The sequence below is a fragment of the Dendropsophus ebraccatus genome, chromosome 2 (assembly GCF_027789765.1).
Source record: "Dendropsophus ebraccatus isolate aDenEbr1 chromosome 2, aDenEbr1.pat, whole genome shotgun sequence".
In the NCBI taxonomy this organism is placed as follows: domain Eukaryota; kingdom Metazoa; phylum Chordata; class Amphibia; order Anura; family Hylidae; genus Dendropsophus; species Dendropsophus ebraccatus.
Window position 1 is genome coordinate 87,006,735 of NC_091455.1, and position 23,473 is coordinate 87,030,207.

General features: G+C 44.1%; 1 protein-coding gene across 2 annotated transcripts in view; it reads left to right on the forward strand.

Moving 5' to 3' along the window:
• GPLD1 (glycosylphosphatidylinositol specific phospholipase D1) overlaps positions 1–23,473 on the forward strand; it is a 49,652-nt gene that overhangs the window by 2,932 nt on the left and 23,247 nt on the right. For both annotated transcript variants that reach the window (XM_069957926.1, XM_069957927.1), the window contains exons 3-14: positions 6,895–6,973; positions 7,121–7,218; positions 7,531–7,641; positions 7,832–7,880; positions 8,187–8,241; positions 11,301–11,408; positions 11,488–11,515; positions 11,612–11,751; positions 12,093–12,158; positions 13,431–13,560; positions 19,358–19,491; positions 22,528–22,714. In XM_069957926.1, the coding sequence (XP_069814027.1) occupies positions 6,895–6,973; positions 7,121–7,218; positions 7,531–7,641; positions 7,832–7,880; positions 8,187–8,241; positions 11,301–11,408; positions 11,488–11,515; positions 11,612–11,751; positions 12,093–12,158; positions 13,431–13,560; positions 19,358–19,491; positions 22,528–22,714 (1,185 nt within the window). The remainder of the gene's footprint in view (positions 1–6,894; positions 6,974–7,120; positions 7,219–7,530; positions 7,642–7,831; positions 7,881–8,186; positions 8,242–11,300; positions 11,409–11,487; positions 11,516–11,611; positions 11,752–12,092; positions 12,159–13,430; positions 13,561–19,357; positions 19,492–22,527; positions 22,715–23,473) is intronic.

Genomic DNA, 23,473 nt, shown 5'->3' on the forward strand with positions numbered 1-23,473 from the left:
AAGGAGAAGGCCAGGAGGATCGGGCTTATAGCACAGGGAGGGGGCCGGGGGGATCGCTGTAATGATAGAGAAGGAGGGGGCCGGGGGGATCAGAACCCGGCTAACTTCGTACAGCAGGAGCACTAAACCCTGATTGGCTACACACTACAAGTCAGTCAGGGTTCAGTGCTCTGCTGCTAATAAGAAAGAGTCAGTCGCCGGCCGGGTGGTGACGTCACCGAACCGGAAGAAGAGGATCCGCGAGTCACAGCTTGGACCATCACGTGACCGGACGGGAGATCTCCGTGGGGGGCCAAAAACGGACAGGTAAGTATATTAGGAAAGGGTTAACCTTGGTTAACCCTTTCCATTGCTAAATTATTGATTTTTCCTGGAATACCCCTTTAACTTGAAGTCTACTTCCTCCCAAGGCTTAAAGGGAGGAAGACACATGCGTCTCAACACAAAGGATAAGGGCCCTATTCCACCGGACGATTATCGTTCAGATTATCGTTAAATCGTTCGAATCTGAACGATAATCGTTCGGTTGAAATGCAGTTAACGATTAACGACCGAACGAGAAATCGTTGATCGCTTTATAAGACCTGGACCTATTTTTATCGTTGCTCGTTCGCAAATCGTTCGCATTGAATAAGACATCGTTCGGTCGTTCGCAATAGATACGAACGCAATAGCGAATAAATAGCGAAGAGAAACGATCGCAATTACGATCATAAGTAACGATTATCGTTCCATGGAAATGACCGAACGTTTTCAGGTCTTTCGCAATAGCGGTCGTTTGAGATCGTTAATCGTTAACGATTATGCAAACGATAATCGTCTGGTGGAATAGGGCCCTAAGTCCCATGGGTCTACCTGCTTTACCAGGTTAGGCCTAGTCTAGCCTTAACAAAATTCTTTACCTCCAAGATCTGAAAGAAACGTGAGTTTAGGTGTGCAGAGAGGGCTGCTATCTGCACCTTGATGGAACTAGGTTTTAATCCTTTATAGAAGCCTTCCTGTAAAAACTCCAATGACTGTGGAGTAGAAGGTTTAAGTCCATCAATACTCCTGCTCGCACACCAATCTTGAAAATCTTCCAAATACGTGCATAAGATTTATTTGTAGTGCTACTACGAGCGTGAGAAAGGGTATACTATACCTTCTCAGAAAAACTAGAGTCTAATACGGTCCTCTCAGTCTCCAAGCTGTCAAGCTGAGGCTGGAAAGATTCCTGCACAGATGTTGACCCTGGAATATTAGATCCGGATGCAGAGGTAATCTCCAAAATTCCCCTCTGCTCATATTCATGGGCAGGGTGAACCATGACCCCTTCAGCCAGAAGGGAGTTATTATTATTACTGACGACTGATCTTCGTGAAACTCTGGGAATCATGGCTATGGGAGGAAAGATATACGCCAGCTGGTATGTCCATGGTATTGTCATTGAGTCCACTACCATGGGATTGTCTGCCCTGTAAAGGGAACAGAAATTCCTCAGTTTGGCATTGCTTGCTGATGCCATGAGGTCTCTCTGAGGAAGCCCCCACCTCTGGGTTAACTGAATGAACACTCTCCTTGAGAGAGACCATTCGCCCGGTAATGTCAGGCCTCAACTCATTCAATCCGCCAATATATTGTCGACACCCCCTGATATGAATCGCAGAGAGTCTGGTTATTCTGGTTTCTGCCCAACAGAAAAATCTTCTCTACTTCCCTGAGGAGAGAAGGGGATCTGGTACCTCCCTGTTTAGGTACGCCACACAGGTCCTGTCGTTCATCCGGATTCTGACTGCTCTCTGTAAAATAGGAGGAGAAAAATGAAGAAGAGCTAGGTAAATCGCTCTGAGCTCCCTCACGTTGGAGGGCAGAGCGGATTCCTGTTGACTCCAAGATCCTGCAGTCGTGATGACTGTCAGATGAGCTCCCCAACCTGTTCCTGAAGCATCTGTCGTGATGGTTATCCAGTGTGGTTCTGAAAATAAAACTCCATGTTTGATTTGTCTCCACCACATCAGAGAATGTCTTGTTTGAGTCTATAGAACATGCATCGCATCCAAGTCCTTCAGTCCTCGGTTCCATACTGTTAGTGCTTCTCTCTGAAGAAATCTCATGTGCCATAACGCCCATGGCACCGCGTCCACAGCTGAGGCAAGGAGCCCTAGTTGTTTTTATGGATACCTGACGAGGAGGAATTAGGAATTAAGTCTGATTTCTCTATGTTGATAAGCCAACCTAATTGTTGAAGTATGTCCTGGACATAGTTCAACTGAACGCTCAGAAGATCCTGAAGAGTCATAATCAACCAATCGTCCAGGTAAGGGATAACTTTATCCCCTGTAGACGGAAGCGAACCATCATGGTGACACTAACTTTGTGAACACAAAGGGTGCGGAGGTATTCTGGATGGAAGGACTTTGAATTGTAAGTGTCTTACCTTCCCCTGGATTTGGATGGCGAAGGCTCTCCTGTGAGCCTTCAGAATCGGTACATGAAGATATGCATCCGGTAGATCTATGGTGACCATAAAATCTCCCTCCTGGAGGATAGATTTTACCGATCTTATGTTCTCCATGTGGAACGTCTTCTTTACGATGCACCTGTTAAGATATCGCAAATCTATAATAAGCCTCCAATTTCCGGATGGCTTCAGCACTAGTAACACTGGGGAGTAAACTCCCTGACCGATCTCAGATAGAGGACATCCTCTAGAGCATGGGTCTCAAACTCGCGGCCCGCGGGCCAACTGCGGCCCGCGGGACACAAGTTTGTGGCCCCCCCCACTTTACTGCCCGGCGGCCCCCCTCCGCCGCCCGGCCCATTGATCGATCACTCTTGTGACCGCAAGCAGTGTTTTGCTTGCGGTCACAAGAGTCTGTGTTGGACGGCCCCCGGCTGATGCTGCCTCCCTGCGGGTGTCCCCGGGATTCCCGGGCAGCACGCGCATCAGGGAGCTGTGTGCGCAGCGGCTGTTGCTTCCGAGTCAGGGAGCGCTGACCCGGAAGTAACAGCCTGGCGCACACAGCTCCCTGGTGCGCGTGCTGCCCGGGAATCCCGGGGACACCCGCAGGGAGGCAGCATCAGCCGGGGGCCGTCCGTAAGAAGGGAGCTGCGACGTGGGATCGATGTGTTAGGTGAGTTGTTTTTTTGTTTTGCTCTTTATCTACTTTGCGGGGTACAAGATATGGGGACAACATCTACAAAGAGGGGGGGCATTTATTTGGGGGGAAAGATAAGGGAGGCATCTATATGGGGGAAAAGTTAAGAAGGGGGCAACATAAAAGAGGCATCTATCTGGGGGGGGAGATAAGGGAGGCAACATAAAGGAGGCATCTATATGGGGGGGAGATAAGGGGGGAAACATAAAGGAGGCATCTATATGGGGGGGAGATAAGGAGGCAACATAAAGGAGGCATCTATATGGGGGGGAGATAAGGGGGCAACATAAAGGAGGCATCTATATGGGGGGGGGAGATAAGGGGGGCAACATAAAGGAGGCATCTATATGGGGGGGAGATAAGGGGGGAAACATAAAGGAGGCATCTATATGGGGGGGAGATAAGGGGGGAAACATAAAGGAGGCATCTATATGGGGGGGATATAAGGGGGGAAACATAAAGGAGGCATCTATATGGGGGGGAGATAAGAAGGCAACATAAAGGAGGCATCTATATGGGGGGGAGATAAGGGGGCAACATAAAGGAGGCATCTATATGGGGGGGGGAGATAAGGGGGGAAACATAAAGGAGGCATCTATATGGGGGGGGAGATAAGGGGGGCAATATAAAGGAGGCATCTATATGGGGGGAAATATAAGGAGGGGACTACATGGGGGCATCTACTATAGGGGGACTACACAGAGAGGGGCTCCCAAGGAGATGCACATGGGGCCATCTATATGGAAGACTGAGCAAGGGGCCATCTGTACACAGAGGGGGGCATATTCTATAAGGTGGATCAGATAGAGTCAGCCTACCTACTAAATGAGGGTGTAAAGGGGCCAATACAGATGTGCAGTTAGTAGAGAGATGAGGATGGTGCCAGTGTGAGGAGCCTAATTTGTTTCTCTGGTAGATTCTGTGGATTCGTGGCTCGAAGAAGTTCTCACAATGGCCCAGGAGAGAAGGAGAAGATGATGAAAAGGGAAGAACTCCGATCAATGAAGACGTCCCCTGTGAGTCACCTGATGTAACTTTCATGTTCAGAAAGTTAAATGTTAAGGAACTGTCAATACAGACATTTGAATCTGAATAATAATAATTACATTTGATGACATTGGAATGTTTTTGTAAGAGCTTTTCTTGTGGAAACCCTGATGCGGCCCAGCCTCACCCAGACTCTACCTCCAGCGGCCCCCAGGTAAATTGAGTTTGAGACCCCTGCTCTAGAGCCTCAATGGAAAGGAGGTAAAGAATTTCTGTCTCTAGGACTAAGTGTCTTTCTGGCTTAAGATTTCTTGACAGAAGAAATCTTGGAGGAGGAAGAGATGATAAATGAAGGACATAACCATTTTGAATAATATTTAACACCCAGTGATCTTTTACTTAATTCTTCCCAGGCAGGGAGAAACAAACTCAGACATGTTCCCACTGGACAGCTTCTGCGTCAGAAGTCTGGTTTCTTGTTGGTGTCCTTATTCTGCTGCTTCCCAGAACCTCTTCTGGAATAGTTTCTTCCTCGACCTCTGTACTGGTATCTCCCTTTGCCTCGCTGAGGAGATTTTGCTCTGCGAAAGGAATCACCGCTCTTATAGGACAATGGTAGGGACTTCCCCTCCTTGTCAGACAATTCCTCCATTAATTTATCCAGCTCAGAGCCAAACAGCCTACCTGGCTGGAACTCCATATTACAGAGCTGAATTTTGGAGTTAGCATCTCCAACCCAGGGTTTTAACCATAGCGCCCTTCGGCAGCGGTCGAGAGCGTACTCGTTTTTTTACGCTAACCTGGTTCCCTGAGATGCAGCATAGCAGAGGAAGTCAATGGCCATAATGACCTTTTTAAGGAGCGAAGGACCTTGTCCCTGCTAACTCTACCTTCCAAATTTTCCTGGACCTTGGCCAGCCAACTTCTTAGGCTTCTAGAAACCTCAAAGAAGAAATGGAGACTGCCCCTTGGGCTGCCGCTGCCGTATATGATCTCTTGAGGGCCAACTCCACCCTTCTATCCATCGGATCCTTAAGATTGGATCTGTCCTCCGCAGGCAGCACAGTACATTTCGACAGTTTGGCTATGGCCGGGTCCACCTTTGGAGGCTCAATCCAGTCCTTACATTGTTCTTCCTTGAGAACATATAAGGTCTTAAACCTCTTGCTCAAACCCGGAGCCTTTTCCGGTTGCTTCCATTCCGCCTGTTACATAGACAATGAAGTCTTACCCACAGAAAAAGCCCTAGGCTTTTTTGAGGAGGACCAATCCTATCCTCTTCTATTTCCTCAGGGTGTATTTCAGCTTGCACAGCTTAGCAGAGCTTGTTAATTCTATCAGCTGTGAAATACCCCCTAAAAATTCTTTCTCATCTTCAGAAGTAGAAGAGGTTTCAGAAGAAGATGATTACTTAACTTCATCAATCACAGTAAAACTGAAAATGACCATAATCCTACAGCCATAAAGTAATATACTCACAAGCTGGGAGTAGAGAGAAAAATACTCCATTTGGTCTTTAACTTAGGACACGGGCGGCGATTCTCATTAGCCGCTAAAGTCTTTTGCACATAGTCCTTAACCCATACAACTACATCCTGAACATCAGGCTCCTCATAGGTTTAGGTCTGCATGAAGGACAGCGTACTTAGGCATTATAAATATTTTTAGGCATTCATAAATATTTTTATGAAAGAAAGGATGAATCTTATCTGGAAAAAATGATCCTCCTACGGTATCCATAGCCGTCAGGTAGTGGAGTCTCACACTCGGCACATGAAGTGCTTCCTAAGAAGGTCTTTTGCCAGCAGCAGGACTGGTCTCCATTTCAGACATCTGCAAATAATCAATGTATTACAATACATATAAACCACTAGCCTGGCTAGAGTGCTATCGGAAAGAGACACTAGGTGGCAGCAACACTTACTTTTAAGTATATAGAAGAGAGATCACAGCACTTTGCACTCAGATGTTTTCTATTAGATCCAAATGAGCCACAGAAAATCCTTCCAGAGGAAGACAGCCAGACCTAGAGGTAGCAACAGCTTACCTTCTGCCTTGAACACACAGCTAATCCGGCATGCAGAGAGCGAGTGCCGCTGCCGGCCCCCGAAAGTGACATGACGCCGACGCCGCAGTGCTGAGACGCACGCAGCGCTGATGCGTTCCACAGTCAAGCGCGACTGAAAGAAAAGCCAGCGGCTCGGGTGACACGCAGAGTGCGTTCCAGAGTGCGTACGCACTAGGTAAGAAAAACTTAAAAGCTAAGACCTGCAGAAGCAAATATCAGGATACTACCTGGACACCGGCTCCAGCGGCATCCCAGCAATCATTACCTGGAGAGAAAACCTGAATGCAACAGGTTAACAAAGCATAAAAACGGAGGAGGGACAAAGTCCCCTAGGGCTAACAGCAACGAAGTAAAAAAAGACTGAGGTCTAGGGGGAGGTGGAGCCTATTTATACCTCATGGAGGAGGGGATTAAAATTTAATTGTTATTTTTTCATTAAATATTCCTTCGTCCCAGGGGCTCGCAGGGGCGAATTTACCCTATATGTTGTGATGCCAATGGGACGTAAGGGAAATTCTTATTCGCTTCCTTTGTCTTCCTCTTCTTGGGAGGTTGGTTAGGCAATTGGGTAAGATAATGATGTTTGGGGAAAAAGTTAATGTTGTATGTTATATAAAAGACATGTTGGCGTTGTTTGTGAATATACATATTATAATAAGTAATGGACACCCTTTTATTTTAATAAATGCAATGTTTTACCAGATATTACAGAAACATTCTGATGCTTTCCAAGCTGGAAGTGCTTATCCTGACACTTTTTATCAGAGTGTTTGCAGGCACGGTGAGTGAGTATATTAAATGTATGTGATACCGATGCCTTGGCTTATACCATGACATCACTTGGTTAGGTTGCCATTGCTACTGTTAGGGCTTACTATGGATAAACCGGATACCATATACGTTCATCTGATCCTTGTGTTATCTGTAGGGCATTATCATGCTGTGTCAGAAGACTCGCACTGGACCCCGTTCCTGGAGACTAGTGTTAACTACATAAGGAGAACATATTCACTACCCTGGAATGAGGTATTGCTGAACTATGAAATTGTTCTTTACATATCAGTTGACATTTTCTAAAGCATACATTACCCCTGTTGGATTTTTGTTTCACCCAATTTACTTACATTGTGCGCCACAAAAATCTCTAAAAAACAAAAAACCCGTAATTTTTTTTACGGGAGTTGTCATTCTTAAAATCTGGCACCCCTGGTATGTCAGGAAGGTCAGGTTTTAGTTTTCTCATGTGAAAAACCCACCAGATTTAATAAGAACAATTAGACACCTTAATAAATCTGTCGGTTTGGGAAACTAATGGATTTCTCCTTCACTGTGATACAGGAAGCTCAGAAACTGGTAGCCTTCTTGTTTGGTATAGCCTCCCATATGGTGGCCGATGTAAGCTGGCACAGCTTGGGAATTGACCAAGGTTTCCTAAGAGCTATGGGGGAAGTAAGTATACAAACTATCATTGTGTAAAAGATGGAACACGTTGGTAATAGAATGATATCATATAGTTCATAGGTCACTCACTTGTTTGATATTTTTCTTGTAAACAGTTTCAGCCATTTTTTTATACTCCCATCACACATAATACACTGACTTCTATAATGCTTTATTCTTCATTATTATTTTCCCCCAGATTGATTTTCATGGCTCATATGCTGAAGCCCATCAGGCTGGTGACTTCGGTAATTCTAAGTTCATTACAAGTTATATCATTGTTTACAATCACTTTCTTTTATTAATTAAATAGTCTCACCTTTTAGTATTAGGATATTATTGCAATAGTAACATCAGTATACAGGTGTCAGCAGTAGAGTTCCATAGTGAACTTCCCAAAAAGCTGCGGACATATGAGCAGGAGAATGCGTAGATCAACTTTAAACAACCTGTAGGTATCCTTTATACAAACACGCCCAATAGTGACCTGATGGTACTTAGTTACCTCATCATTGCTTTATGTAACATTTTATATATTATTTTTGCCCCTACAGGTGGCGATGTGCTCAGTCAGTATGAAGTTAATTTTGATTATTTACAGAAAAAATGGTAAGCAAATAATAAAAAGGACATGCATATAGGCTAGTGTCTGTCCACTCTGGAGATGTGCTCAGGGAAAGCTGACACCTAGAGATGGAGCCTGCCGAAGGGGAACCTGGTGAAAAATGCCATATACACTTTGTATAATAGTCAGAAATAATGCTACTTCTCATGTACAAACTCAGGACAGCTTATCCTGAAAAGATACGGTAAATGACAAGTAGGCTGGCAATACATATAAGGTAGCCATCCCTCTCATCTTGTCCTATATACAAGTATGCTCAGCTCAGTTAAAGGACAACTCCGGCGGGACCCCCCCAAAAAAAAAAAAAAACACAGACACCATACTCACCATCCCTCCGGTGACGATCGCCACTCCATTCGGCCGCCGTCCGCCTCTCCGTCACCTGCGTCCGCCGTCCAGCGATGTCTCCTTCTTCCGGGTCCATGAGAGAGAAAAGGCTGCCAGCGCGCTTGCGCACCAGCAGCCTTTTCATTGGCTGGAGCGCATCACATGGCTTCCAGCAAGCTCAGCCAATCAGGGCTGAGCAAGCTGGAAGCCATGTGATGCGCTCCAGCCAATGAAAAGGCTGCTGGTGCGCATGTGCACCAGCAGCCTTTTCTCTCCCATTCACTCTCAATGAAGACGCCGAGGAGGAAGAAGACCCGGACCGCCCCCAGCTCTGACATCACCCGACACCAGAGAAGAGGACCGTGACGACCGTAATAGGTAATGTATATATTCTTTAACTTCCGGGGTGGGGGGTCGGGGGTCGGAAAGTGGGGGAAGGGGGCCAGACCGGGTATTTAACCACATTACAAAGTTATATAACTTTGTAATGTGTGTTAAATAAGCCAAAAAAAATTTTCGCCGGAGTTGTCCTTTAAGCCTTCATGAAGCAAAGAAAGATTCCTCTGGCAGCAGCTTATGTCTCAGAGAACGGAAGAAGTGGGCAGTTAGAATCCCATATGCCATATCCTTCTCTCCCATGGAATTAGCGGAGATGAGTTGAGAGGCCGTTAAGCACATTAGATGGTTTAATAGGAAAATGGATGCAATGTTCTGAAAACCATGTTACACTGAGAAATGGTGGCCACTGTACTGTTACATTGCAGGTGCCATGCTGTGACACCCTGGCATTCTTATATTCTTCTAAAAGAAACCATTTGTAGAATTGTGTAAACTTCTGACTGTAAGGGTATGTTCACACTGAGTAAAAGTGTCACACAGTGTCAGTATCACACAGTGTCTCTATGGGATGGGTTTTGCGCCTCCGCTTCCGTCGCTCTCCGCTCAAAGAATTGACATGTCCCCTACCCTCTATGAGGCGTCTCCATTAAAATCAATGGAGCCGCGTCATAAAGGGGAGGGAGTTTCCTCCCACTGGGGAAGGGGGGCGGACGCCTCCAGTGCTTTACTCCCGGCCGGTGCCCAGGAACAGAATAGCGCCGTACCATGGCACCCCCATCCCAGCGATGGCGCCGCTCTATCCATGTAAATATCAGAGAGAGAGTTTGTAAAAGAGGTGCAATAATAGGCCAGGGGGCTTTGTTGTAGGAACAGAGGACAGGTTTGGCAGGTTTAGCAATAAGAGGGTACAGTGTTATAATTTGAGTCTTGGGCTCTGTATTGTATGTTTTTAACTTAATTTTGTCTTGTCCATTTTAGTAAATGCCTATTTTCCCCATAAATTAAGAATTTGAAGAATCCTTTTTTAAAAGTCGGCGGTCCAAATTTATCAATCTGCCTGAAACCAAATCTTTCTGGTTTTTCCTATAGCAACCAATCTCAGCTGATCTTTTATGTCTTAGCCGCTCTGGTAAAATGGAAGCTGAGCTAGGATTGGCTGCTGTGGGCAATACCAGACAGATTTAGTTTGAGGCAGATGAATACATCTAGGCCTTTGTTGCACCTTTCCCTTTATTATTCCTCCTGGAGTATCCTCATGCACTGGCGAAGTGATACTTTAGGCTGTGTTCACACACAGTATATTTCAGGCAGTATTTGGTCCTCATGTCAGGTCCTCATTGCAACCAAAAAGGAGTGGATTGAAAACACAGAAAGGATCTGTTCACATAATGTTATAATTGAGTGGATGGCCGACATTTAATGGCAAATATTTGCTGTTATTTAAAAACAACGGCTGTTATATTGAAATAATGGCAGTTATTTACCGTTATAAGGCGGCCATCCACTCAATTTCAACATTGTGTGGACAGAGCCTTTCTGTGTTTTCAATCCACTCCTGGTTTTGGTTGCAATGAGGACCTGACATGAGGACCAAATACTGCCTGAAATATACTGTGTGTGAACCCAGCCTTAAGCAGTACGTCACAATTATCTGTCAAGAGAGGGATGCCAATGTACTGTGGCGTACTGCAGCAGGCCCCATTAATTTCAATGACCTAAGCAGAGTCAGGACTGTATATACTAATTTATCAGGACTCAATAGTGCGTAAGACCGTTGAGTCCTGTAAAACTACCATATACCAATGGAAAGCAGTCCCAACTCGGTCTCTAGGTGACTATTCAGGCAACTAAAATGAATGGGGCTGGTGGCTGCCTGCTACAGTACACATTTGCATCCCATTCTCGGATATGTGTGACAGAGAGAAAGTCCTGGTGACGGAACGCGTGGGGTGCTCTGGTCTGACTCTATCTGGGGCAGCAGTGCTCACTTTATATTTTGGTTTATTTTTTTGTATTTTTTATTTTTTGTTTGATTATCTTTACTTAATACTTCATACTTTTTGCGTTTGGAGTATTGGGATTTATTGATTGAGGTTATTATCACTCTTTCCTTGGTCATTAGCTTTATTTTTTGCTGCTGCTCCTCATATATGTTTATGATAGGTCAGTGTGTTGTATCGGAACCAGTGAACAGTATTGTATATGTTTTTAAGTGTTTTTAAATGTTTGTCCCTTTTGCATTGATGTGTATTAAATAAAGATTGTGAACATTTTTCTACTATTGGGATGTGCAGTTTGCTTTTTCCAGCCATTCGTTGTTAGTAGTTCCACAGAGAGAAAACGTAACCCAACCTAACTGTTTTTTGCTCTTATCCAGGTATATACCAGTGAAGGACCTTTTTAACATATATCAAGATCTTTATAACAAGACGGTGATAACAGAGAATGTAATCATTGAATGCACATATATTCTTTTTCTTGAATTGTAAGTATATAAATCATAGACACCAGAGGCATGTACTTTAAAAAAAACTTATACATTTTTTTTTTGTTTTCTTCTTTAGATATGGGGAGTATATGGCTGTTTCAAAGGTACATACATTTACTTTTTCTGTGTTTAACATTTTTGATTAGCAAATTATAAAATGATAAATATTGGGAAATTCTATAGTTTTATTGTTTTATCAGCTTTATCCGACATATGCTAGACAATCGCCCTTCCTTGTGGAGAGATTCCATGAATATTTTCTTGGTGGAGTGGATGACATGGCTGCTTGGTCAACAAACATATTTCATATAGTGAGCTTCCTGTTAGACAATGGTACAAGGTAAGTTATACAGTTTATATAGCAGGAAATATTAAAAGGCTATTCCAGCCATGGACTGCTTTATGCAACTCGACTGTTTTTGTAACTCCCATAGAGGTGTATGGTGTGGCACTGGGCATGCTCTGACACTGGACCATCCAACTGTTATTTACTAGTGTAAAAAGGATGAGAGACCGGGGTCCTTCATTCTAGAGAATCATGGGGATCCCTGCAGTCAGATCTCCTTTTGACTATAATTTAACAATTTTCTTTATCACTGGGATACAGGATATTCTAAATCAAAGCACACAGCATGAAAAAAATCAGACAATGTTTGTCACTCTTTTTTGCATTTCTTTTAGTGACTGCTGCTTGCCTGAAAATCCTATTTTCATACAGTGCAATGTACAGAAGAGAGACTTTAATCTGTGAGTAGAGAGCTTGATTTACTATCGTCTATTTATATAAAACACAACATGAATACATTTTGTTCAATTTCTTGCACACCAGCTCTGGTGGTTAGACTTATTAGGTAGCAAAGTAGACAATTGTAGCACCAATTGCCGGTGTTAAATTGGTTTTCTGTGCCCATAAAAAACCCACAGCCCTGCCCTTGGAGAGATCCCACTTCCCCATTGTTGTTGGAATGGGTCTGGGAAAGGAACTCTACAAACTGGACGATGCCATAGCATGCCCAACGTTTTTCTCCTCTCTTCTTCTTCCTCCTCTTTTTTTTCTTGTTGTCTTGTTAGTATTCAGTGCTTCTGCGGATAATGGTTTTTGCTTTTGATTATGGGGCTTCTTACAGACAGCTTTTTCTGTGTTTGTCTAGCTCTTCCTTGTTATGCCTTGCTATCAGGTGTATGGAGACTTATGTGGACCTTTTTGGCTTTTTCTGTGTTGTTGTTATTTGATAAAAACCTTATTAAATAAACATAAAAATACAGAAATATACATAAACCAGTCTAGATGCTCACCAGATGATGCCACCATAGCTTAGACATGATTTTAATTTTTATTATCTTACCCAGCTCTGTTTGTTTTGATGATGCCAGGACTTGTGAGGGTATAGATGAAGAAATTGGAGGAGGAAAAAGGAACAGGGTGGGTGCACCCTGATTTATAGCCCTGCCTAGCTTTGCCTTTTGGGGTGACCACCTCTTTAATAGGGTGGCCCTAACCACGGTGCAGGGACTAAAAACAAAAAAAGGAGAAATGGTGATAGAGCGGGTACCCCACAGGAATATTTTAAAATGTAATACAGTTGCAACTTGCTGACATGGTTTCAACGTGTTTCCCCTACAAAGTCAAATCAGGTTCTTCAGGGAATATCCCCTCCTTGGTTCATATACCCTCCTTGGTTGAACTTGATGGACATGTGTCTTTCTTCAACCGTAGTAACTATGTAATGACTGAAGTACTGTGACAAGTGTAAGGCGTTCCTATATGGAAAACAGACCCACACGACCATTTTGCGGAAATGCGATACATTGCAAAGTAATTGACATACTTGAAAATGAGTATTGTCCTGCAGTTCCTAATTTACATTGGCAAATAACATATTATGATATAAGGCTTAGAGTATTCATACTGTGATGCACTCTTTTAACTCAATCCTCTGGCTGCACTGAAGTGAGCTTGGCACCTATTGATTAATATGTTTTTACCCTTATAGTAATACCTAGATTACTACTTTATAGTCCAGGAAAAATACGACTACAGAACAATGAATCCAGAGACTTCAATTCATCATCATCCATAAAGTCAGTTGGGACTGATATAATCTCATCAGAATCTGGAGTCTATTACCAAATTAATGAATGGGCAGAGGTATACACTTTATTCAACTCTTCTTGTGATCATTTTCTTACTAAAACCTTTTTTTCAGTGTATACTTTTAGAGTCTGAGCTGAACACTCCCTCAGCAAAGCTTCAACAGAACTTAGCTTAGCTACCAGAAGCCTCAGGCTGAGCTGAGCTTAACAACAGAGGCATCCAACAGGTTAAGGGTACCTAGAAGGTAGACATACCTACGGTATATAGCTTTTCTCTAGTAGTCAATGTGGCTCTGTATTGGGATGTCTTCAGATATCATTATTAGAGATGAGCGAATACGATTCGAACGAGATGGTGTTTGATCGAATATTGCGGTATTCGAAAGATTCAAATTCAATCGAGTAGTGTGACGAATACGCGGGAAACATTCAAAAGCCGTCCCATCGTACTTGGCGCTTTTTTAAATCTAATCACCATGCAGGGAGGCCGTGAGGGACCCTGGGAGTACGCACGCAGCGCGAAAACGGCGTCTACCCTCATTGGATGTCTTAGCCACATGACTGAACCACATATTTAATAATTGACTTCCGCCTCTTGACTGCAGATGCGCTTTCAACCTAGCCAGGGAGAGATCTTAGAGCAGGGAAAGATAGGTTTTAGTAGGGTTTTGGTTAGGCAGGATTACTACTGAACCCAAAAGTCCTTTTCAGAGCTAAGATCCAGCGAAAAAGCTCATCTTTGAATCCAAAGCACTTCTCAGTGCTAAGACATAGATGATATAACAGCAGCAGCAGTATCAGCAGCTGTATTCATTCCAGTACCCTGTGTGTACAAGTGACTTACAGTGTCCCTGGTTTAGCCCACTAAGGGCACGTAAACGTTATACATATTGTGCCAGTTGCCCAGTAAAAGGCACGTGATACCTTATTGTGCCAGTTGCCCAGTAAAAGGCACGTGATACCTATTGTGCCAGTTGCCCAGTAAAAGGCACGTGATACCTATAGTGCCAGTTGCCTAATCTCTGCTCTGTTGCAGCCTAGCGTTCGTACAGCATAATGCGTGATACGCGCGAATAACGTGACGCTCTACGGACGCACATTGGAATCATGTATGTAACACTGCGCACGAAATACGAAGGAAATGTGTGAACATTGCTGTAAACATTCATAAAGCGTTCGCATATATTTTTCCTTTGCAACTGCGGAGAGTGGCATGATTTTAGGGTGTTGGGTGCACCCAGGCATGCTCCCCCTGATGTCACTCCGGAGGTGTTGGCATAGTTTAGGGAGGTTTCATGGGGGACTTGGTGACCTCCAAGTGGTCGAATTTGGATTTCCAAGTGCCTCAAATTTTTTCCCCATAGACTATAATGGGATCGAATAATCGTTCGAATAGTCAAATATCGGTGCCTGTTCGATTCGAATTCTCGAAAGTCGAATATTTCACTACTCGCTCATCTCTAATCATTATCAAATAAAAGCATAATATATATTGCAGTTAGGTTTCTATTAGTAAATTCAATAACATATTAAACAATATTTGCAACATTTTTATTAAACTGGTCATATTTAATGATAAATAACCAGAGCAACAATACATTTTTCTAGATGAAGAACGCCATTATTTGTTAATTCCCTTATATTGAAATATCAGCAACAGCTGCAGTCTTTCATATTAAATTATCAGTCACTACTAATGTTTATCAATGTGTACAGTGGTTCCTTTTTGTGTAATGTATATGTTGGTTATTGTAAGTCTTAAGTAAACCCTTAATTTTCTCACAATGCCTGAATGGTGCAAGCTTACACATCTGCAACACTTCGTACATGGAACAACTAAACAGTTATGATTATTGTCTATGTAAAAGTATAAAGCATGTAAAGTTTTTTTTTTTTTTCTTGTTTGTAACATCCTTAAAATGTTGTGCTGTTTCTGTAAGACGCTCATTTGTAAACTTGTCCGACAAAGGGATTTTTTGAAAGCTCACAATTTTTTTTTGTCGGCCAATAAAGGTATTACCAAAAGTATTTACCACCATGTGGATTTTTCTGACTGACACAGTACCTTACTGAATGAGAAAATATTTGACTTGACATATAGTTTAGTGAGAATTAAAGGAGTTATCCAGTGAAAAACGTTTTCTTTCAAATCAACTGGTATCAGAAGGTTATATAGATTTGTAATTTACTACTATTAAAAAACCTCAAGTCTTCCCATACTTATTAGCTGCTGTACGTCATGCAGGAAATGTTGTTTTATTTTTAGTCTGACACAGTGCTCTCTGCTGACATCTCTGGCCGAGACAGGAACTGTCCAGAGCAGGAGAGGTTTTCTATGGGGATTCATAGAAAACCGAGACAAAGTTCCTGTCTTGGCCAGAGATGTCAGCAGAGAGCAGTGTCAGACTGAAAATAAAACAACACTTCCTGCAGGACATACAGCAGCTAATAAGTGTGGGAAGACTTGAGATTTTTTTATAGAAGTAAATTACAAATCTATATAACTTTCTGATGCTAGTTGATTTGAAAAAAAAGTTTTTTGCTGGACAACCCCTTTGAATCTCATATAGGCCTACGTCTTACTGATACATGTTTGCTACAGTCTAAGTAACAATCTGTGGGTTAAACAGTTATTACATCCATACAGATTTCTCAACCCCCAGAAGTGAAAAAAATGCTCTAAATCGTTTTATTAAGTATGTCAGAGTTATATAACTTTCTTATTATGCAAAACCCCTTTAATGCTATGTGTCTATAATAGCTTTAATGTTTTTTTACACATTCATGTACATTTTAGTTTGTTTTTTTAGTTTATTTGCTGAAGTGGTGTTGGTTCCCACTGTTGTTGTATAGCTTTCCCCCTATGAGCCTGGATTTACACTAGTATAATACGGATGCATCTTTGTGTCTATATTACAGCCACTTGTCCTGGCCCAACCACAAGTCTGATGACCCATTTGGCAGCTGTCAGTTTTGGTCATCAGACACATAATCAGGCTGGGACTTGTTGCCATAATATGTACGCATGAATGTGTCCATACTGCATTAGGCCCCGTTCCCACTGAGCAAAACTAGCGGAATTGTCCACCGCGGAAGGGCCGTTAGCCTCCCGCTCATAATGGGAGTCTATGGGAGGTGCGTGCTCCTGTCCTGTCCGCGCTGAAGAATGAACATGTTCATTCTTCAGCGTGGACAGGGCAGGAGCGCGCGCCTCTCATAGACTCCCATTATGAGCGGGAGGCTAACGGAATTCCGCTAGGTTTGCTCAGTGGGAATGGGGCCTTAGTGTAAACCTAGCCTTGCTGTGCATAGAAAGAAAGCTGTCAAATAGCAACAAGTATCATAAGAAATACATATTTACATATATATCCATGGCTCTATTTAAGGACACCCCTTTGACTGTGACTGCAGGGAAGGGAGGTTTGTCCCGGATTTGGCACATATGCCCTAGATCCCTGGACATACATGCTTTTCAACTGTGTGTGTGCATCATAAAGACACACACAGGTGAAAGCGGGCTGCATGCGTGGAAGAACAGAGGACCAGTGGCCCCCTGTCCTGGCAATTTAAAGGAAGCCAGAACTTCCTCTGGATGATGTTGCCTGAAATGGGAACTCAGTGAAAAGAAGCCAAGAAGTGCATAAGGGAACAATGGCAGAGGTGAGTTTTTATTTTCATGGAGGTAATAGGAGCCTAATACCATATAAGGAAACATGGGGGCCGAATACTATATGGGGGCAGTATGGAGGAATAAAACTTTTATAGGTGGCAGGGCTGGAATGGCCAGCTGGCATTTCTTACAAATGCCAGATGGGCTGGTCACCTCCTAGGACCGGTCTTGTATGATTCCTGGTGATGTGCTATTTCGGTACACATCACTAACACCAGGGGTGGGCTGGCTCAAGGGTAGGGTGGCAGTGGACTGGCCCAGGAGCCAAGTAACTATGTGCATGCCTACAGTGGTGTGGATTACCTACAAGGAGATGTCTATGTGAGGGTGGGGTATTCAGCAGATGGGGTTATTTACAAGCGGGGATTGCCAATGGGGGACGAATGAGTCTACAGCTACAGTGGGAATCTTTTTTACTCTTTTTTTATTATATATATTTTTTTTTATCAAGGGTGATATTTTATGTGAGCTGACAGGGTGGTTTATGTGCCAAGGCTGCTTTATAGTCCCAGTCTGGCCCTGATAGGGGGTCAGTATAAAGGCCTAAGGGCCCTATTCCACAGTAACGATAATCGGGCGGATCGGCCGGATCGGCCCCATTTGGCCCGATTCGGCCGATTATCATTTGGTGAAATAGAGAGAACAATCAGCCGATGATCGTGTCATCGGCTGATCGTTCATTTAGGGCCAGACCTAAAATCATTGTTCCCCCACCATGCATAGCTACGGTTGAATAGCGGTGCGCGGCGGGCGACCAACGATTTGACAGGCTGCAGCATCATACATTACCTGTCAGGTCTTCTCCGCGCTGTCTTTACCACCCGGGTCCTGCGCGCTCTATCTTCAGAATAGCCGGTCAGCTGACGGAGTGCTCAGCCAATCACAGACCGGGACCGCCGCGGCATTTGATTGGCTGAGTTTGGCCGGTCAGCTGACCGGTCATTCTGAAGATAGAGCGCGCGGGACCCGCGGATGAAGACAGCACTGAGAAGACCTGACAGGTAATGCATGATGCTGCAAGGACATCGGTAACGATGTCCTTGCAGCCCTCACTCAATGATCATCGGGCCGTGGAATAGACCCAGTAAACGAGCGGTGATCTAGCAGATCGCCGCTCGTTTACATCGTTGATCGGGCCCTCCTCGGCCCGTGGAATAGGACCCTAATACTATATGGGGGCAGTATGGAGGTGTAATACTATATGGGGGCCTAATATTTCATGGAAGCAGTATAGGGGCTTAACATTATATGGGGGCAGGATAGGGTCCTAATAGTTTATGGTGACAGTGTGAGGACCTCACTACTATCAGGGACCCAATACTATATGGGGTAGTATGTGGGCTTAATATTACATGGGGGCCTTACTACTATATGTGGATGTATGGGAACCTAACTGCTGTATGGAAGTACATAGGAGCCTATATACTGTATGGGGGGCACAAAGTGGGCACTATTAGTCTTAGGGGCAATACAGATGGGGAGTTTGTATAGATATACATAGCACGGAGGCTAAAATGTTTGGCAGATTCTGCAGAGATAAGTCTCAGCCAAGAAAAGTATTTATCATAGCCTGAGCCTGACGGAGAAGAAACGGAAAAAGTAAACAATTCTGACCAGAGAAGACGCCACCTGTAAGTCACTGAATGTAACTGTATTTTAGTCATCTATATGGTTTGTAGTGTGATCATATACAGCTGGCATCTACTCCTATATGGGTTCCTGTATGTGAAAATATATGTCTTTGTATAGTGGATTGTATTCAGTAACAGTATGGTGATATTAGTCAGTGGTAATAGTAGTGGTGGTATTATTTGTCCAGTGCCCTTTACTGGTAACACACAAAAATGGCAGTGATATTTCAGTTTGTTTGGAGGTGCTGACCATTTTTGTCTTGTTAGTACTGTTAGTATCATTGTTAATATTGGATTTGGTCAGTAACAGTATTGTGGTGACATGTATATTTATAATATTTTCTCCTTGTATACTCTTGATAACTGTATGGATATTGTTCAGCGTAGGTATACAGTATAATCTAATGCACAGAAAATTATCTTAGCTATGTTAACATTAGTGAAATCATATATCAATCTATCCTGAGATGCATTATAATATTGTTATGTGTTATACCTATTTAAAAAAAGTATAATAGATAGTAATATGTATTACCATGTTACCATTGCAGAGTTCAATGCAGCTGATGAACAGTGTCACCCAAGCTGTAAATGTGAGAAACATGTTTAAATTCCAGTATTCAAACCATATTTCTACACCTTCAGCCACTTACTTTGTGAATTCTTCTTATTCCAGACTGGGATGGTAAGTTTAAATGCATCATTTAGTAAGTGATATTGTACGATACAAATTAGGCAGATATGCCTCTCTACCTTAGATCACCAAGAACCCATTCTAAGTGTATGCCTTTTATAGGACTGGACCTTGCTTTAATCTGCATACAGTGACATTTTCCACCAGCTTTTTGGCCTAACAGGAGTCCACTAATGCTATTATGATGCTTGCTGCTTGCAAGATAGAACTCAGTGGAGATAGGTGACTGCAGTGCTGAAAGCAGTAAGGACCCCAATGCACAATCTGACTACTCTAGTCATCTATGGGGGAGTTGGTATGGTTGAATAAGGACACATGTCCATCAAGTTAAACCAACAGAGGAGAGTGGATGTGGATGAGGGGAAGGTGTATGGGTAAGACCAGTGACCTGTTGATGAAAATAGATTGCAGAGGTTATTGAAGTGGCATCAGGAGAGTTTCTTGGCATATGGGAAGTTTAATTAATTTCTCTATGGGAGTGCACACTACAAGGCAGAATTTGTGGAGGAACTGTCCCTACATTAACAGTCCCTACACTGAGTGCACAGTGCTTACGCTACACAGAGGAGTCAGACAATGTCAGAAACAGACTAGCATGTCAATTACAGAATCAGAATCCAGAGGGAAAACCAAAAGCAAGCCAGTGGGACCAGAACCAGAAGCAGGGGCGTAGCTAATGTCTCCTGGGCCCTGGTGCGAGAGGCCAACTTGGGCCCCCCCCCCTCCTTTCACAACCAAGTGATGCTATTGGTGTGTATATATATATATATATATATATATATATATATATATACACACACACACACCAAGGCAGATATTACCACTAACACCAGCATATTGGAAGAGAAAGTATTATCACCGTACATATTACTGCCATACTGTTACCGACCAAATCCTTTATACTGAGACCTATATTACCAGTAATACCAGTATATAGGAAGGAAACATTACTGCCACACCACAACCACTACCATCACCACCATATTGTTACTGACCAAATCCAGTGCACTAAATCACGTCATCCAGTCATATAGAGGTGGCCCCAGCTCTACACAGGCTCTATACACCATATACATTACAGTGCAGTTATATCAGGTGACTCACAGGGGGACGTCTTCTCTAATCGGAGTTCTTCCCTTTTCATCTTCTTCTCCATTTGCCCTGGGCCGTTATGAGAACTTCTCCGAGCCACGATTCCACAGAATCTGCCAGACAGACATATTAGTCTCCTCACTCTGGCACCATCCTCATCTATATACACACTGCACATCTGTATTGTCCCCTTTACACACTCCTTTAGTGGGTAGCCCTGACTCTATGTGACCCCCTAATAATATATGCCCCCCTCTGTGTATTCCCTCTCCCCCTATGTTGCCCCCCCCAAATAGATGGCCCCTCTCCCCCCATGTTGCCCTCTTTATAGATGGCCCCCTCTCCCCCCACCCTCCCTTATAGATTGCCTCCTCTCCCCCCTCCATATAGATGGCCCCCTTTACCCCCTCCCTTATAGATGGCCCCCTCTCTCCTCACCCTCCCTTATGGATGGCCCCCTCTCCCCCCACCCTCCCTTATAGATGGCCCCCTCTCCCCCCCTCCCTTATAGATGGTCCCCTTCCCCCCCCCCTCCCTTATAGATGGTCCCCTCCCCCCCCCCCTCCCTTATAGATGGTCCCCTTCACCCCCCCTCCCTTATAGATGGTCCCCTTCACCCCCCTGCCTTATAGATGGTCCCCTTCACCCCCCCTCCCTTATAGATGGCCCCTTCACCCCCCCTCCCTTATAGATGGTCCCCTTCACCCCCCCTCCCTTATAGATGGTCCCCTTCACCCCCCCTCCTCCCTTATAGATGGTCCCCTTCCCCCCCCCCTCCTCCCTTATAGATGGTCCCCTTCACCCCCCCCCTCCTCCCTTATAGATGGTCCCCTTTCCCCCCACCCTCATAGATGCCCCCCTCTTTCCCCCCACCCGTACAGGCTGATAAAAAACAAAACTTAACTCACCTGTCAACGCGCTCCCACGTTGATCCTCACTCCTTCGGTCTGTCCCCGGCTGCTGCGCGGCTGCCGGGGGTGTTGCGTTTTATCCCCGGCAGCGCGCGCATCCCAGAGCTCCCTGCGCGCCGGAACCGGAAGTCAGGGCCCAAGGCGCGCAGGGAGCTCTGGGATGCGTGCGCTGCTGGGGATAAGACGCGACATCCCCGGCAGCTGCGCAGCAGCCGGGGGAAGACAGAGTCGGACTCTTGTGACCGCAAGCAAAACAATGCTTGCGGTCACAAGAGTGATTGAAAGGGAGGGCCTTGCGGGGCCCTGAGGGCCCCGCGGGCCCCCCTTTGTGGCGGGCCCGGTCGCGGCGGCAACCCCCGCGACCACGGTGGCTACGCCACTGACCAGAAGGCAGCATCAGAACCAAAGCAGAATACAAAACAGTGCCAGAGATCAAGCCGGGTGAGAACTGGAAGCTAAGTCAGGTCCAGAATAGAGTCCAAAAGCAGAGGTGAGGAATACAGGCATCAAACAGAAAATATGAGTGTGCTAGTGACAGCAGGAACTCCAATCACGTCAATGCAACTACAATACCACAGACCAACCGAGAATGCCACGGGAGTCTGCCCACAGCATAGGCATAACTCTGTGCTGAGTAGTGAGAAAGCTTAACCATAAGCTGCTACACCAAGCTGGTGTTAACCCCTTATATCCCCCAGAGTACTTGGGTTATGTGTGGACTCTTTATATACCATGAAAAAAAGTCCTTGGGAGTTACCCTCTGTAATTCACCCACTATGGAATAACAATGCTTATTCTTTCATAAAACACTTCCACATTTATTTTTTTATACAATAATAAAAAATAGACAAAGCCACAACTGGGACAACACATTTTGGGTGTGTATTCATGCCTTAATGCGCCCATGACCTTTATCGCATGGTATATAAACATAAATGATAATACATGCTAGGCTGAGTATAGGCTGAATTTGACCCAAAAATAACTATTTTAAATTGTTAAGAGTAACTACAAATTTTTACAGGTCAGTCACCACAGGAGATCTCAACAATGACGGCTGGGATGACTTGGTTGTAGGAGCCCCAGGATGCATCACCGCTGATCGTGTTCAGGTTGGCTGTGTGTATATCGTCTACAGTAACGATTCAGGAATTCCTTCTCATAACATGGACTTAGACAAAGATGCTGATGTTTTGCTGAGAGGCTTTGAGGTAAGAGGGATAACTGGCTTTTTGGTAAATAGCAATGAAGTTTAGTGTTACTGTACGGTACAGATTATCTACATAACATAAAATATAGCTAATTTCTTTTGGCAATATTTCAAAAATAGCATATTATATGTATTTGTATATATTTGCCTATAACAGTAAATAACTGCCATTATTTCAATATAATAAAATAATAGCAAATATTTGCCATTAAATGGCGGCCATCCACTCAATTTCAATAATGTGTGAACAGAGCCTTTCTGTGTTTTCAATAAACTCCTGGGTTTTGGTTGCAATATGAGCACCACAATACTGACTGAAATATACGTAGTGTGAACCCAGCCTATAGATGTAGAGCTTCTTATCATTATATGCAAATGAGGTCTAGACCACTTGCATGAACACCCATGTTGGTTCACATTTGTTAAAGGGATTGGCCGCTTTATAGTAAAATTGTTTTGTGTGTAGTATAAGTAAATGTATTCACATAACTTACTGTCAGCAGCTGCTCCCTGTGTACCTCATAGAGCTTAAATCAGGTTCCTCTCCTATAGGCTGTGCTGTCCTACTCTGTGGTAAGTCTGTCCATAAGGTGGCCAACATGGAGGAGCATGTGACCATGCCCCGCCTCCACTGTCCTCCATAGGCACACAGGTTCAGTGGTTGACACTGGGGGCGGGGCATGGTCACATGCTCCTCCATGTTGGCTCTCTCTTTGGACAGCCTCACCACAGAGCAGGGCAGCACAGCCTGGACGACGGG